Consider the following 16713-nt stretch of genomic DNA (forward strand, 5'->3'; position numbering starts at 1 on the left):
GAATAACTCTATACAGACTACCTGAAAAAAGATGCATGTAAAAAAACTGTCCATCAGTAGGGCTGGTACTGGTAGAAAAAAATGGGAACTGAAGTCAGGGATTCAGAGAAACTATTTTTCACTGTTTAATTTTATTTTCTTTTTCCCCATGTGCATATGTTACATGGACTTTACAAAATAGCTTGGGGAGGAGAAACAAAGAATAAGAGATTATCGTTAACCGGATAAAGATTACCTATCTAAAACCTAGAGCAATAGTCAGACTTCAGAGCAACAGAGTAGAAGCAGCTCCATTACATTCAGAAATAAAATAATATTCTATACTAATATTCAAATTGTACCTGATGCCATAAAATGAGGGTGATGTATAAATGTTAAAAATGATATAAATTATCATTTTCACAAGTGATATAATCGCCTGCATAGAAAATCCAAGAACATCAACTGAAAATTTATCAGAACTTTATTTTTTTTGGAATATTTATTATTACAAGTTTAGATAGGTGTCAAATACTAGATTCACATAGAAAAACCAATAGGTTTTTTTTACACATCAGTCAAAATCAACCTGAAACTGTAACTTAAAAAAAATTCAAAATAGCCACAAAAGTTCAAAATATGCAGGAATATACATAGAAAATAAACACATCAGAACTATGTGAAGAAAACTATAAAACTTTACGGAAGAACTTAAGAGAAGATTTGGATAAATGGTGAAATTCAGGGTGGCTTAACAATATCAATTCTCCTATAAATTATTTTCTAAATTTGGGGAAATTTCTATCAAATTACCAATGGATTTACTTGACAAGCTTATTCTAAAATTCATCTTTAGGAAAAATATCCAAATATAAACAAGACAGTGTTAGCATTGAGAGCTGGTGACACTGCTAAGTTTATAGGAGGGGAACACAAAGGACCATTTAGTGGGAAAAGATGCTCAGCTTCGCCAATAATCAGAGAAATCAAAATAAGAAAAGTAACTTTTTTTCTTATACATCCTTAAATATCTAAAAGATAATTTGAGAGGCGTCTGATTGGTTCAGTTTGTTAAGCATCTGACTCTTGATTTCTCTCAGGGTTGTGAGATCTAGCCCTGTGCCCTGCTCCGCACTGAGCATGCTTGATGCTCTCTCTTTCTCCCTCTGCCTCTCCCCACCCTCCCCCCTCCTCTCTCATTCTCTCTCTCTCCCTTCCTTTCTAAAAATTTAAAAATTAAAATAAATTTAACAATAAAAGATAATTTGAGGGGGCAGAAACCTAAAAGCACAGCTACGGTTGGTAGGAGTTTAATGTGTCCAGTCTCTAAGGTAATTTGGGAGTATTTTTTAAAACCTCAACTGTGCATCCCATTCAGTCTAGCACTAACAGGGTCACTTTTCAGATTTTACTCCAGAGGTGCATATAAACAAGCACCCAAAGAGGTTGACCAAAATGTTCATGTAGTACCAGGTCTGACAGCAAAAAAAAAGTAGAAGAAATTCAAATGCTCATTAATAACATAATTTTCAGGGGACATCTGGGTGGCTCAGTGGTTGAGTGTCTGCCTTTGACTCGGGGTGTGATTCCAGGGTCCTGGGATCGAGTCCCACATTGGGTGCCCTGAAGGAAAACTGCTTCTCCCTCTGTCTGTGTCTCTGCCTCTCTCTGTGTGTCTCTCATGAACAAATAAATAAAATATTTTAAAAAATAATTTTTAAAAACATGGTGCATCCGTATGAAGGAATACAGTGCAGCAGTTTAAAAAGCCAACCAGTCTCTTCATACTGACATAGTAAGAACTCCCAAAATACATTGTTAGATACTTCAAAAGAAAGTTATAGAGTGTTATATGCTGTATAACAGTTTATGTTCAAAATTTATGAGTCCTACATATGTATATGATTATAAATGCACAGAATAAAAACAAATGGTTAATTACTTCTAGGAACAGGACAAGGATTGGAGATGTGATGAAATCAAGGGGAACTCCTGCTACCTCTGTACGGTTTGAACTTTCAAACTGAAAATGTAATTATATATTAATTACATAATTTTTAAAACTCCCCCCAAAGTGAATGTGGCAATTTTAAAGTTCATGTAAAAACAGTTTCGTTTTAAAAAAAAGGTTCGTTTAAAAGACTTTCATTTAAAATGTGTATATCTTCACATATCTTTATTTTAGAAGGACTTGAATATTTTTCGACCTTATTTAAAAACAAAAATATTTTAAAGGCAGAGAGTGGTAACATAATCTGTAGCTTTTCTAGTTTTTCAATATAAGGACTTGAATCTTTGTGTTATCACTGCAAGAATACTTCACCTCAGCATTAAGGCATGTACAATCTCTAATCTCTAATTTAAACAAATCCTATGTCAACTAGGAGAACACTGACAATTTAGAATGTTCAGGGCAGTACCAATATTACAAGACTCATCAATAACCTTCCGGAAGGACTAGGGCTCCAGTGAAGAACTAACTTTTTTGTCAATAGCAAACCTTACTTTTGGTTTCTTTTTCAAAAATTCTGTGTAGCTTCTCTGAGGAATAAATTTAAAAGAGTTCCATTTCTCATTATAACGTCTTGGGAAGCGTCTAAAAATTGGGACCACCACAACTTCTTGATAGACATATGATATTTGGTTATTTGAAAAACCATCAAGACAAGATGGAACATAGTCACCTGCCCAGAGATTGAAATTTCTTGAAACATGTTGCCTTTTCTCTGGGGAGATCTTCCTACGTCCCAGGCCCTGGGGAAGAATTATAAGAAGTTTAGGAGAAAAATATTCATGGTCACAGAGTTCTGAGGTCTTTAGTAAAACCAGCTACATAGCATCCTATGTCTTAATGCACAATATGGCAACCACTACAAGAGGTATCCTTTACCGATCTGCTAAAGGCTATTCATCAACACTCAAAGCATGCAGGTAGTTTTGTTATTATTCTTGCAGTCTTCCAATTCCACCAAGGGAACTGGTCTTCTAGAGACACAGAGGACAGAACCAGAGAGACAGCTGGAAACAGCCTACTAGCCAGCCTAGACTCCCAGGCACCCTGGGCAGGATCTGTGCACCCAGGTGGCTCCTCAGTGAATCCACCCCTGGCTGCATTCCAGCATTCAATGGAATAAACGGTTCTCCCTCCAAGAAGTCCACAGAGGCTGGAATCTTTCGTGTGAAGGAAGCAACACCTTTGGGACTCTGCCCACAGGCTTCCTCATTAACTCTCAGGACCTCATACACGAAGCCCAGAACTACTATGAATTCAGAATTGTACTTCCAATCTGATCATAATTAAGAGAAAACACTATGCTTAGACAAAAGAGAGGAAAGAGACATTAGATTACACAGACTTTACATTACAGATCATCCTGGACTCACACCATGGAGCAACATCTGATAAATCCATGGTAAGCTGGAAAAAATCGCAAATCAAGGACTGTCCATAGCAAAGTGAGTTTGTCTTTTCATAAGAACGAATATCATTCACAATAGCAGCAGGTGGCACATTCAAATTAGAGTAATTTGAAGAGAGTTTAGTGAAGAGACTATTCATGGGTAAACCCATGGGAACAGTGCAAGGGCTCCAGATCCAAGGGGAGGAATGTAATCCCCACAGACTGGCCCCTGGACAGAGAGAAAGGGGATGACTGGCTCTAGAGGCACAAAGGGAAAAGTAATGAATGTTATTAGCAAAAAGAAAGTAATAGTGGCAAAGCTAATATTGCAATCTAGAATGCATGGCTAAAAACACTAAGGTATGTAAAGAGAGATACTTCATTTTGATAAATAAAGCCACAAAGAAAATAAAATACTCGTGAATTTTTATGCAGAAAGATATGATATTACACTATATTAGACAAAAAGAATTTAGAAACTCAAGAATAATCTTACAAGGAAAAATTGACAGTCAAGATAAAAATTAAGAAAAGGATATGAAGAATCTGAGTAACATCACTAATAGTCTTTAATTAATAAAATAAATAATTTTGTAATCAACAGATGGGGGATATATATTCTTTTTAAACACTCATGAAGCACTTGTTAAAATTAATCATGTATAAGATAATGAAGGAAATCTTTATAATTCAAAATCCATATTCTATAAAACATATAATCCATAGAATTGGACATCAGCAGTGAAAGATGACTCAAAAAATTCTAACCATGTAGAAAATTCAAAGCATTCCTCTAAATTACTTTTAGAATTAAAAATTAAATCATAGACTATTCAAAAGCAATAACAATGAACCTTTAGTTAGAAAAACTGTTGGAATATAGCCAAAGCAATAATGTGAGGAATATTCATAGTTTTAATAAGTGTATTAACAAAAACAGCTACAAGTATATGAATGAAATATGCAACCAAAAAAACATTTAAAAAACAGCAAAATAAGAGTATTTCAGGAGTTGTTACACCAAAAAATTTTTAAAGAAATAGATAAATTTTAGGTAAACACGTATCAGCAAATCAGCAATAAGTACACAAGAAGTCAATTGAATAGATTAATAACCAATGAAGACATTGAAAGGGCAAATGGTAGGGATCCCTGGGTGGCGCAGCGGTTTGGCGCCTGCCTTTGGCCCAGGGCGCGATCCTGGAGACCCGGGATCGAATCCCACATCAGGCTCCCGGTGCATGGGGCCTGCTTCTCCCTCTGCCTGTGTCTCTGCCCCTCTCTCTCTCTCTCTCTCTCTCTCTCTCTCTCTCTGACTATCATAAATAAATAAAAAAATAAAAAATAGTTTAAAAAAAAAAGGGCAAATGGTAAAAACAAAAACAAAACTTATTCTAAAAAATGTTATCAAATCTAAATAATTTTATGGGCAAATTCTATATAAACCTCATTAAACTGAAAGTCCACACCTTATGGAAACTATTCCCAAAGGTAGAGAAAGTTGGAAAGCTTCCAGTATTTTCTATGAGACTAACATAGCTCTGAAAAATACATGTGGTACAACCCTGTTTATTATATCAAGATACACACTTATATGTGCACGTGTGCATGTAAATTGCAAAAAAAAAAAAAAAATTCTCCAATTTTACCCACCAAAAAACCAATACCAAACCAAAAACCCACCTTGTGAGCCATCAAGGTGACCTTGTCAGGAGGGAAAGAAAGAGTGCAATTTTTTTTAACTTTTATTTAATTCTGTATCATTTGAAAGCTGTGAAGCATATATGTTACTTTGATAATTTAGAAAACCATTTTAAGCATTCCATTTAGAGAGGCAGGCAGAGTGAATATTCTGGATCTTTATTCAACACTCAGCCAGGGGCAAACCAGAATTTCAAGGTTAAACCACTTCCATTTAGCTTAGATATGGTAGCCTAGAGGAAAGAATAACTTTGGGCAAGTTGTTTATCTTCCCTGTTATTAGGTTCCCCATCCTTAAATTAGAGATAATAAGAGTATTAGCCAGAAGTGTTGGCATGAGAATTAAATGAGATAGTATGAGATGCTAGCATATGGCAAATGCTTAATAAATGATGGGAATTATGTACATCATCATCACTACCACCATTGGCATTCAGATTTGGTAAGGATTCCCAGAGATCACCTGATCCAACCCTCCATCTGAGATAATATTAACCCTGCCCTGTCCCGTTTGATAACCCCTGGCTACCTGCGCACTTCAAAGGTGGGTCTTCCAAATGGAGAGGTGCCAATCTGGATTTTAAAGGCTCAGTTTAGGGAATGTAAAATCTCTCATAAAAAAAAAATGTCTATAGGGATCCCTGGGTGGCGCAGCGGTTTGGCGCCTGCCTTTGGCCTGGGGCGTGATCCTAGAGTCCCGGGATCGAGTCTCACGTCCGGCTCCCTGCATGGAGCCTGCTTCTCCCTCTGCCTATACCTCTGCTTCTCTCTCTCTCTCTCTCTCTCTCTCTCTCTCTCTGTCTTTCATGGATAAATAAATAAAATCTTTAAAAAATGTTTATATTGATTACACGTCGATTTGATAATTTGGGGAGCTATCACCTTACGTAAAATATACTATTAAAATTCATTTTACCCCTTGTTATGTCATGTGGCTACTAGAAAATTTGAAATTATGCAGCTCACTATATTTTCATGTCAGAATGCTGTGATAACCACCACTAACAAGTGCTATCAGACTTTATTTTCTCCACTAAGGACAACTCACCACCTCTAGGGAAAGACAACTCTATAGTCATTGAGAAGTCCTCTGTATTATGTAAGCTCTCCTCCCTCTGACCTCTCCTTATGGGGCTGCATTCTGTCCACCAGAGACACACAGGCAACCCCTCCTTCCCATTATAGATCTTCACAAGAAAGCTCATGAATGAGACAGTTTACCAGAAGGCGCTTTGAGCAGCATGAAGTGCACACAAACGTAGGCAGAAGGCCGGTGTAGAAAGTTGCATGGAACTTTGAGAGCTTCGTGCATTTTTTAAAAAACTGCTACGAGGCATGAGTTCTGATCTTGTTCCAATTTTGAGGAAAGTCCTCTATCTTCAGGTGCCTCCCAGTGGCGCTCCCAGTCTTACTAGGAATTTGGAGAGGAATACTCACAGAGTCAAGGTAGCATCCAGAACTCTGAAAGCTGTGCCGATTGTCGTGTACAGAGAAGGGGAAGTTGTTATTGACCGCTTGCTGGAAAAGAGTGAGGGAAGAGACGAAAAGACACACATCAGAACCCCAATGTGCTTTCAGAAACGACATACAGTAGCATGAAAGGAAGACGGAGGAAGCAGAGTGACCCCTGAGTAAGAATTAAGGCCATCACCGGAGAGGAGCAACCGGCACTGGGCAGCGAGGTCATTGGTGTGCACATCAACTTAAGGTTTTTTTTTTTTTTAAACTCAGCCTTACTGGTGACCTTGCAGAAAATCATAAAAAATTCTCTTTCAAAACACCTTCTTTGAAGACAAGGAAGGAAAAGTGTATAGGATCATGGAATTGAAAGCTGGTAAGGACTTTTGAGGCCATCAAGACCAGACTTCTTCATCTGACCAACAAGGATCCTGGCAGCCCAGAGCCCGAGGCTTCAACAGACAGCAGGAGTTAGCTAAGGGTGACGGCCATGCCTGCTGCTCCTTCCAGCCACTTCATGCCCTTGAAGTTGTTCATGAAGTGGCCAGGGAGGCAGAATGTGCATGCTAATGATCTGCGAGCTGTAACCAAAGGCGGTGTGTCTTGTCCACAGAGGAACCTAATTTGATTGTCTGCACCAGGAGATAGTTCCTTCTAGAGAGTAGTTGGGGTGTCACAGTGACCAGGTTATGAGGTGAGATGCTACCAGCATTTAGGGAGCAGGGGATGACAAAAGAGCAGGTCCTTCCAAAGAAGAACTGACTGCCTGGAAATGCCAGTGGGACTGCCCCCTTGGAGAGCCACAGGGACATGCGGCCCTGGCCAGCACCCTGGACTCACCTTCTCCCGAACTTTGTAGATGGGTGGCAGCCTCTCCTCTACTTGCCGAGACAAATGCGGACGGTGGGGTTCTTTTAACATTGCACTTGTGCTGGATTCTGGTGTCTTTTGTGTTAGTCCGATCTGAGGGAACTGGAAAACCAGCACACGCTGTGATTAAAACCAGACACATCTGTGTCTCAAAGCCAAGTATCGGGGCTTCCTCCGTAACGTGATTAAAATGCCATTTGGGTGCTTCTGGTGTGTGATGGAAATGGCATAATTTTTGTAATTTTCAAGTATTCATTCCAAGACAAAAAAATATATATATTGTAATGGCCCCAGGCCATCACTGCCAGCTGTTTCAAGTTACCAGGGCCACCCCTGCTGCACTGGAGCCTGGAAACGCTTCCGCTGCCTGGCGAGGGGGTGTGACCCGGGGGGCAGGAGCCATGTGCTCAGAGAAGATAGAACTGGGCTGAAATTCCCCTCCTGTCAGGGCACTCCCCATACGGGGATCCAGCCTATGTTCACAGGGGTGAGCCAACCTCCCGCAGGTTGGAGCTGGATTCTAAAACACAGTTGAGTCTCTGCTGGGAGAGGGTGGGAAGAGTCCACAAGGATAAAAATAGGGCATAGGATACAAAGCATAATAATAAAGACTATTTGGGGAGGCTGCCCATATCTCCCCGTGAACGGCAGGAGTTGGGGGTTAGGAAGCAAGACTGAGCAGAGGGAGGTGGTCCCAAGAAAGCCTTGGGTCTCTCTCTCTCTCTCTCTCTCTCTGCATAGGATGGTCTCTCAGAACTGTCCTGAGCCAGGACAAGGGGACTGGGCCCTTGTGCTCCCTCATCGATCAGTCGTCAGGTGTGGGTTGTTCTAGGAAGAGGGGGTGATCTCAAGGAGGCAGAGGCCTCCAGCCGAGGCATCCCCAGGGTCAGAGCACCGAGGGCTTCCAACAAGGGAGGAACCGTAATTTGGTGGTCGGGTCACAGGCTATAGACTCAAAGGTCCTGAGTCCAAGCCCAGCTCTCTCTCCTATGAGGTGAGCCTGATGCAAGAGATCGAAATTTCCAAGTCCCAGTCTCTTTTATTTGTGAAATGGGAATCATAAGACTTATTTGACTGGGTAGATGTGATTAAAAGGGAAAATGCCTGCACCACAGAGTGTCCGGTACCTGCTAGCAGGTTCTAGTTGTGCTCACAGCTGTCACCTCCCCGATCCCCAAACCACTGCCACACCTCAGGCCCCTGCTGCTTCCTTTCTGCTGGATTATAAGGAATTTGGCCAACGCTGCTAGTCTCCCTCATTCCTTCTCGTGTCACAGCATAACTGTATGTTCAGGTGGCTTCTGTTCGCGGCCTGCACAGTGGGTTCAGCATGTTACCGTTTATGTAAAAAGGAGGAGAGGTCATATTGTACACGTTGTACACTTGGTGGGGTGTTCTCAGCAGCAATGAGAAGCAATGGGCAAGGTGACACACAGCCACCGAGTCATCTTATAAACACATGCTGAGTGGAAAAAAGAAAACCAGAATGGGATCTATAACCCAGCCTCACTCATGTAAATAAAGAATCCGTGCTCACAAAATGACAATACCTAATTTACAGAACACATCCGAATGAAAGAACTTTCAGTAAACACTCCTGAATAGTCATTCAGGGTGCACACAGGGTGAGGAGAGAAGGAATAGGGGTCTGGGCAGTGAAACAACCACACACCAGCGCCCCAACCAGCGCCCAGCCAGCCAGGAGCCAGCGCCCCAGCTAGAACCTCAACCAGTACCCAACCAGCACCCCAGCCAGCACCCCAACCAGCACCCCAACCAGTACCCAGCCAGAGCCCAGCCAGCCAGGAGCCAGCACCCCAGCCAGAACCCCAACCAGCACCCCAGCCAGAACCCCAACCAGCACCCCCAGCCAGCACTCCAACCAGCACCCAACCAGTGCCCCAGCCGGCACCCCAACCAGTGCCCCAACCAGTACCCAGCCAGAGCCCAGATAGCCAGGAGCCAGTGCCCCAGCCAGAACCCCAACCAGCACCCCAACCAGCACCTAGCCAGCACCCAGCCAGCCAGGAAGCAGCGCCCCAGCCAACACCCCAACCAGTACCCAGCCAGCACCCCAATCAGCACCCAGCCAGTGCCCAGATAGCCAGGAGCCAGTGCCCCAGCTAGAACCCCAACCAGCACCCCAGCCAGCACCCAACCAGCACCCTAGCCAGTGCCCCAAACAGCACCCCAACCAGCACCTAGCCAGCACCCAGCCAGCCAGGACCCAGTGCCCCAGCCAGAGCCCCAACCAGCAACCCAACCAGCACCCAGCCAGCCTGGAGCCAGCGCCCCAGCCAGTGGCCCAACCAGCACCAGCCAGTGCCCCAACCAGTGCCCAACCAGCCAGGAGTCAGTGCCCAGGCTCTCTGAGGGACCTGAAGGAGGAGGGAGGGAGTAGGGAACCAGGAAGGAGGAAGACTTTCTTTTTACCATCATGTTCCACTGTACAGATGTTTCTTAACTAAGTGCATCCATTGCATTCTCTTTTTTTTTTCACAACAAAAATGTTTCTTTTTTAAAACCTTTTTTTAAAAGATTTTATTTATTCATGAGACACACAGAGAGAGAGAGAGAGAGGCAGAGACATGGGCAGAGGGAGAAGCAGGCTCCGTGCAGGAGCCCGACGTGGGACTCGATCCCGGGGCCGCAGGATCACGACCTGAGCTGAAGGCAGACGCTCAACCGCTGAGCCCCCCAGGCGTCCCTAATATTTGTTTCTGACTGCAGTTGTAATACATACTCATGGTTTAAAAAAATTCAAACATGAAAATATAAGGAAGTCAAATTCCCATGAACTCATTGGTGACCATCTTCTCCATACATCCGTGTGTGTGTATGAGTAATACCTAGGATCATATCATCCATGTGGTTTCTAAACATCATGCACGCCTATTTATTTAAGAGTAACTTTGACTACTTTCCCCTTCCCCTTTTTGTCACCCCAGAAGACGGTATTTACGGCTGAGTGGTCATGTACACCGACATCTAACCTGCAGGGCTTCTCTTGCTTTACAAAAATTGGACCGTAGGATGCACACTCTTCTGCTCTTTGCTTCCCCACTTAACAGGGCACCCTAGAAATTTCCCCAAGTCAACCTATATATTCCTAATTCATTCTGTTCTATTTTTTCAATGTTCTAAAACGATTCTTCTTCCAAAGTAAATATAAATAATAACAAAGGGCCTCCAGACCCAGAACCTTTCCTCGCTCCCTCCCTCCAGTCTGGCTGTCTGGGCAGCTACGGAAAATCGGGGCGGGGGTGGGAGCATCAGGAATGATCCCTCTCGCCCACTAAATGACAACTGACTTGAGTTCATTTGTATGCTGGGAGTCTATGGACTAAATCACTGGGAGAAAAAAAAAAACGGCTCTAGCATTTTAATTTCACTCTTTTAAAATATATATTTAATGGTGATAACATGATAGCTGTGAAATAAACCCTTCTGTTGGATATTGTAACCATGAAATATAGCTTTTTAACTAGTTGGCGGTGAAATTTTTGCTGCATTCAATCACACAATGACTGCAATATTAAAGAGGAAGGTGAAAGTGTATGGAAAAAGCCTTTCCTCCCCGGCAACAGCCAGATTACAACCAGCAAGGTCAACTGCAAAATGACTGTCACCTCTAATGTGGCAATTACCGTCCTCCCCAATGGGCTGCTGCTGACTCAAAGCCAACGGTTTCTTTAATTTTCCCAACTTGTCTGCAAGTTACTTTGGGAAACTTCATGATCAGCGCTATTCTTTTTATGCTCTGAGGTGCTGGCAGCAGAAGGAACCCACACCAAACGCTCGAGTCGGACTTTGGGAGGTAATGTCTTTCCACCTGAGACCGGGCTCTGGGCACAGTCCTGGGATCATAGTAGGAGATGAAATGTTCTTTCCTGCTTTCTCCCATGAAACAGAACCCTGACTTGGTTTGAGGTGGCAATGTGGCTGCTTGAAAAAAAAAAAGCCTCCCCAAACCCCGTTGTGGCTAAATTAGCCAAGGGACCCAATGAGAGAAAAGTAGAAGTCTGCAGGGCGAGGGTCCTGGGATAGCTCTGTTTTCCCTGAGAAAAGGGACAGACTTAGCCAACAGGTGCCTTCAGTCTCGTTGTCCTTTGACAGAGGACATTCCCAGGCTCCACACCAAGATGACACAACAGAGAACTGAAAAGAACCTGATGACCCCTCAGAGCATCTGTCCCCGCTTCCTTGTGGATTTATTGTTACTTGAGAAATACAAACCCTTGTTTGGTTAAGAGGCTGCAGTCAGCTTTTTATGATAATCCGGTCAAACCCGATCGTCGCTGATATCATAGGTGATAGGAAGAGGGGAAGCTACTTACTCTGAGAAACTTGTGTGTTTCTCTTCAAGACTGATTAGTGTTGGGATCTCTGGGTGGCGCAGCGGTTTGGCGCCTGCCTTTGGCCCAGGGCGTGATCCTGGAGACCCGGGATCGAATCCCACATCGGGCTCCCGGTGCATGGAGCCTGCTTCTCCCTCTGCCTGTGTCTCTGCCTCTCTCTCTCTCTCTGTGACTATCATAAATAAATAAAAATTTAAAAAAATCCTTTAAAAAAAGACTGATTAGTGTTATGTAGTTCATCCTATTTGCCATTTTCCTGTGGCTGCCAGGAATCTCAGAGTCAAATCTGATGATATTATATAAATAGCTGTCATGTAGGTCACATGGCCGGTATATGTTAACATACCTTCCTGGTCTCAGCCTTTTATTCTAAAATATATTCAAAATGATTCTGAATTCTTAGTGTTTTTATGCTTTCCTACTTTATTGTGACTATTTTCCATACATTACTGTAAATCTTTGAGGAATGAAGCAGGATATATAGGGAAGAACACAATGTAGATTATATATATAACATTAATATACATATTTAACACGTATTGAGTGGTTATTCTGTTTGCACGCCTCATACTAAGCACTCGTGAATGGTCTCATTGATCTTGGCAATAGCCCTATAACCTTGGTACACTATGATCCCATTTAACAGACAAAGAGACTGTGATTTAAGACTAAAGCTGCTTAGCCAAGCTCACATCCCGGTGGGTAAAGTTAGGGTTTTTTTAAAAAGAGTTTATTTATTTATTTATTTTGAGAGAGAGAGAGAGCCCGCAAGCAAAGGGAGGGGCAGAGAGGAGAGAGGGAATCCCAAGCACACTCTGCACTGAGCTTGGAGCTTGACACGGGGTTTGACCTCACCACCCTGAGATCAGGACCTGAGCCAAAATAGTCAGACGCTTAACTGATGGAACCATCCAGGCACCCCATAAAGTTAGTTTTTTAAAGTCTTCAGACTGAAACGTTCCAAGACGTTTTCCATTTTTCCTTTTCTTTGTAAACAAGCAAAAAGTGTTAACTTTTCCATGTATTACTGTTCTGATACAGTCGGTAAATAAGAAGACAATGATTCCAGCCCTCGAGGAGCTCATATTCGAGGAGGGGAGAGGACAGCACACATGATACTGTAGGTCACTCAGTATGGGCAAGACAGAGGTCATGAAAAGAAAGCACACAGCCACGCCTGCCTCGTGGACACTCACAGGTGTGCTGAGTGCTTTGCACACGAGATTTATTTCATTTAATCCTCCAAGGACGCTATGAGGGCCCCATTTCACAGGAGAAGGAACTGAGGCTAGGGAAGTGATTCCTCAGAGCGGATGCCACGTGAAGTAGCAGCAGCGGGATCTAGACTCACTTCTGTGACCTTGACCACACCCACGTGGCCTGAGAAAGGCGAGAGGAGCCGCGATCATTCTTACCCATCTTCCGTCCTTGTCTAAAGCTGGGTTGAAGCGTCTTCCTTTGGCCATTTTCAGCAGGAAGCTGCAAGTGGCTGAGGTTGGCTCCCTTGCTTTCCCACTGCTTCGTAAACTCTGCACATCTGGAAAACACTCCTCCTCCTTCTTCCTGGCCTTCAGCCTCTACCAGGGGGGGGAGATCCAGGGGTGTCCACTGTTGCCATAGAATCAGAGCCCCCATCACAATGGGAGAGGACTGCGGGTCTTCTAAGCCCTCTGAGGGTTCCTGCGCTGGGGTCCTTGCAGCTGCTGTTCCTCAAGGTGTGAGGCAGAGAGCCACCGGGTCCCAGCTGAGGGAGCCCCCTTAACAGGTCCACCATTAACAGGTGGGGACAAGATGGCCTGGAGATGATGGCAAACTTTTGTACCTCTCAGCCCTCGAACTGGTGACATTGGGGTTGATTGTCCCCATGGTAACCATCTGTCCCAACTTCTTAGTTTTCGGAGAAGTGAACTGAATCCAGGCCGGAGATGACCATCTCCTCCTCGGTGGGATTGCTACACCCAGGCCCCAGGCCTCCCCCCGTGTCCCAGCTCAGAGTCTCTGTCCTGAGGGCACCCACTGCTTGCTCACCTTACTGCCCAGCACTGAGGCCACAAGGAAGCAACCACTGTGAGCGATGATGAAATGCCAGGTGCTGTGCTGAGCTGAATACTTTCATGTCTTTTTATCTTCCTTATGCTCCATGACAGCCTTTGACATTTACATCACTCAGCCAGTGGAGCCGTCACTGGGTCATGGGATGGCCGCAGAGCTCATGAGCCTTCCCGGGGACCAGCGGGCCTCCCTGGGGTGCACCGGCTACTCCTGTTCCCAGACACCCAAGTCTGCCTCTCTTCTACTCAGCAATGTGATTTCTGCTTGCTTTCTCCTATTTTAAATGCTCTATCTTAACAGTTCTTTTAGCTATTCCATGAAATAATAAAAGCAAACACCTATAGGAGAAACTGTCCAGCACCATCTCACTCCCTCATCACCAAGCTGGGCATTCGCACAAGACTTTCCGTGTCAGTGACATGAGACCTCTTCCTCGGCCAGCACTGGTGGCCCAGAGTGGAGGGCTCCTGGATGTGATGCCTGGGGTGGCACAGTTCTCTCACAGTCAGGGGGCAAACGTCGTGCAGTAAGGGTAGAGGAGAAAAAGACAGGATAGTGTCCTCCTCTGCTTGGGGAGCCGCTGGGCCAGCTCCAGACAGGCAGAGCTGCTGTGTGGGGAAACGCAGGCTGCCTGGGTTTCTCCGACCAGCTGACCATCTCTGACCCTGAGGTGAGGCTCCCTCCTCTTCTCACCACTGCCAACTGTCCTCCTTGTGGCCCAGAGGTGGCATCTATTCTCCAGGCAGCAGGGTGGAGAAAGGGCAGGTCCCAGAGTGTGGGACTGGCCTGGTCCTGGCCCCTGGGCTCATGGCCTGCTCTCACTGCTGGCTCAGCTGCTTTTTCTCAGGGCAGTTTCCACCTGCCCCTGTGCCGCACGTCGTCTTGTGAACCACAACTGGGTCACGTGGTCACACCTCAATTTAAGAGAGGCTGCACAATGGGCTTTGTCCTGGTGGGGTCTTCGTCCAGCTGAACTTCTATTACCATGAAAGAGACAGAACAGGCATCAAGGACAACCAAGCCTAGGCCACCTTGAAGGCTGAAAAATGTTCTCATCTGTGATTTGAATTGTACTGACTTCTAGCAACATTAAGCAGAAGGCGATGTGCTACCTGCTCCTCAGCATTGTGGTGACAAAGGAAGTAGACCCCGTAAAAGCACTCTGTAACTATAAAGTACTTTGCAAGAGATATAAGGGCACATCTGGGGCTCCCGGGTGGCTCAGTGGTTGAGCGTCTGCCTTCAGCTCAGGTCGTGATCCTAGGGTCCCAGGATCAAGTTCCACATCAGGCTCCCTCTGCCTGTGTCTCTGCCTCTTTCTCTGTGTCTCTTGTGAATAAATAAATAAAATCTTTAAAAAAAAAATAAAGGCACATGTGAAAAGCACTTCTTTGTTGACTTAGTACTTTCCTATTTGCTGCTCATGGTTTTATATGACTTTCACCACAGTCCCAAGATGCGTGCTGGTTGTTTTCCTTTTGCATGCCTCCCACATGCTAGATCATTCTCTACCCATCCCCACCCCATTCTATGCCCTGGTGTAGACACTGACCTACAGAGACTGCGTCTCCTGTTCCCCACCTTTCGCCGCTGGCTGGATTCACCCAATAGGAAGAAGCAGTGGGAATAGGAAGGGCAGGGTGAGAAAGGACAAGGTGCCATGTGCCAGTAAGTGGTTAACCACCTGCCCTCTAGGGGACAGTCTCATTTGTAGTGGTGTCTGCTGCCAATTTCCATGGTATAAATACTTCTACCGTGGTGTTCAAGCTAACACCACCCAACGTGGAGTTGGGAAAAGATGTACACACAGGCTCCAGGACCCCACTGGGTCGGACTGACCTCCAGGCTCCCTGCCTCCCAGGCCACCCTTCGGAAGGAGCTGTGTTGTGTCCCCTCATCTCCCACTCTGGTCAGTCTGGTGGCCCTGCCCCCACCCCTGCAGCTCTTGTTGTCAATGGAGACCTCTCCCCACCCCTTGGGCCTATGGGTGGACAAGTGGACAAGGCATTTGGCTCTCACTGATCCTTGTCAGCCACTCAACCCCGTCCACCTCTCTAGAAGCAGATGTCTTAGATGTCTAGAAGCAGATGTTAGACTGTCTTCTGTCTCAGGAGTGGGCCATCTGTTTCCTGCAGGGACACAGACAGAGGCCCACACAGGCATCAGCAATGACCTCCACTTACAGAGGAGGAGACCGAGTCTCAGACAAGTGGAGGGACTCCCCAGGGTCACACAGCTAATATGTGGCAGAGCCTGAACTCGACCCCAAATGTACTGAGGCCAAGTTAAATGCCAGAGTGAAACTGCTCGCTCTGCACCTCTTCCCTGACTCCACTAAATTCTTCAGCAGCTACTTCAAGGAAGATTGCTTTCATTCCCTTTCTTTAATTTGCATAAAACAAGACCCATCTAGTTTTTTAATAATAAGTTTATTTTTTATTGGTGTTCAACTTGCCAACATACAGAATGACACCCAGTGCTCATCCCGTCAAGTGCCCCCCTCAGTGCCCGTCAACAGACCCATCTAAATGCCTACCTCTTGGCCACAATCCCTCTCTCTGGTGACCTCTGGAGGTCAAGGGCCAAACGATCCACACCATGTGCCGCCTGTGGCCCTGGGCAGCAGAAGCGAAGCCAGACAGCACTGCACGCAGGATGCGGGCAGAGGGGAGACACTAATGCAGAACGTGCTCCTCCCACACCCCGAAGCTGAAAGGAATGCAAGAAGCGCAGAGGAAGCCAAAGACTTCAAGTTTAAAAGCCTAGAACCAGGGCCATTTCCAACCCAGTATTTCACGTGCATTCACTTCACCTCCACCAATGGAGCAGAAAATTTTTTAGAACTGAAATCTCATTTTTGAAATATACTTTGCATCTCCTCTGTCTTCAGTCAT

The 16713-nt window shown here is 44.8% G+C and overlaps 1 protein-coding gene across 1 annotated transcript; it reads right to left on the bottom strand.

The window, feature by feature from the left end:
- Positions 1 to 2436: 2436 nt before the first annotated feature.
- On the bottom strand, positions 2437 to 13233 carry TEX36 (testis expressed 36). Its single transcript, XM_055345749.1, has 4 exons — positions 13183 to 13233; positions 7380 to 7511; positions 6519 to 6599; positions 2437 to 2733 (listed from the first exon to the last, which is right to left on the bottom strand). Exons 1-4 carry the CDS (start codon positions 13231 to 13233, stop codon positions 2437 to 2439), a joined length of 561 nt encoding a protein of 186 aa, XP_055201724.1.
- Between the last annotated feature and the right edge of the window lie 3480 nt (positions 13234 to 16713).

This window comes from Nyctereutes procyonoides, unplaced genomic scaffold (assembly GCF_905146905.1).
Source record: "Nyctereutes procyonoides isolate TBG_1078 unplaced genomic scaffold, NYPRO_anot_genome, whole genome shotgun sequence".
Taxonomy (NCBI): Eukaryota; Metazoa; Chordata; class Mammalia; order Carnivora; family Canidae; genus Nyctereutes; species Nyctereutes procyonoides.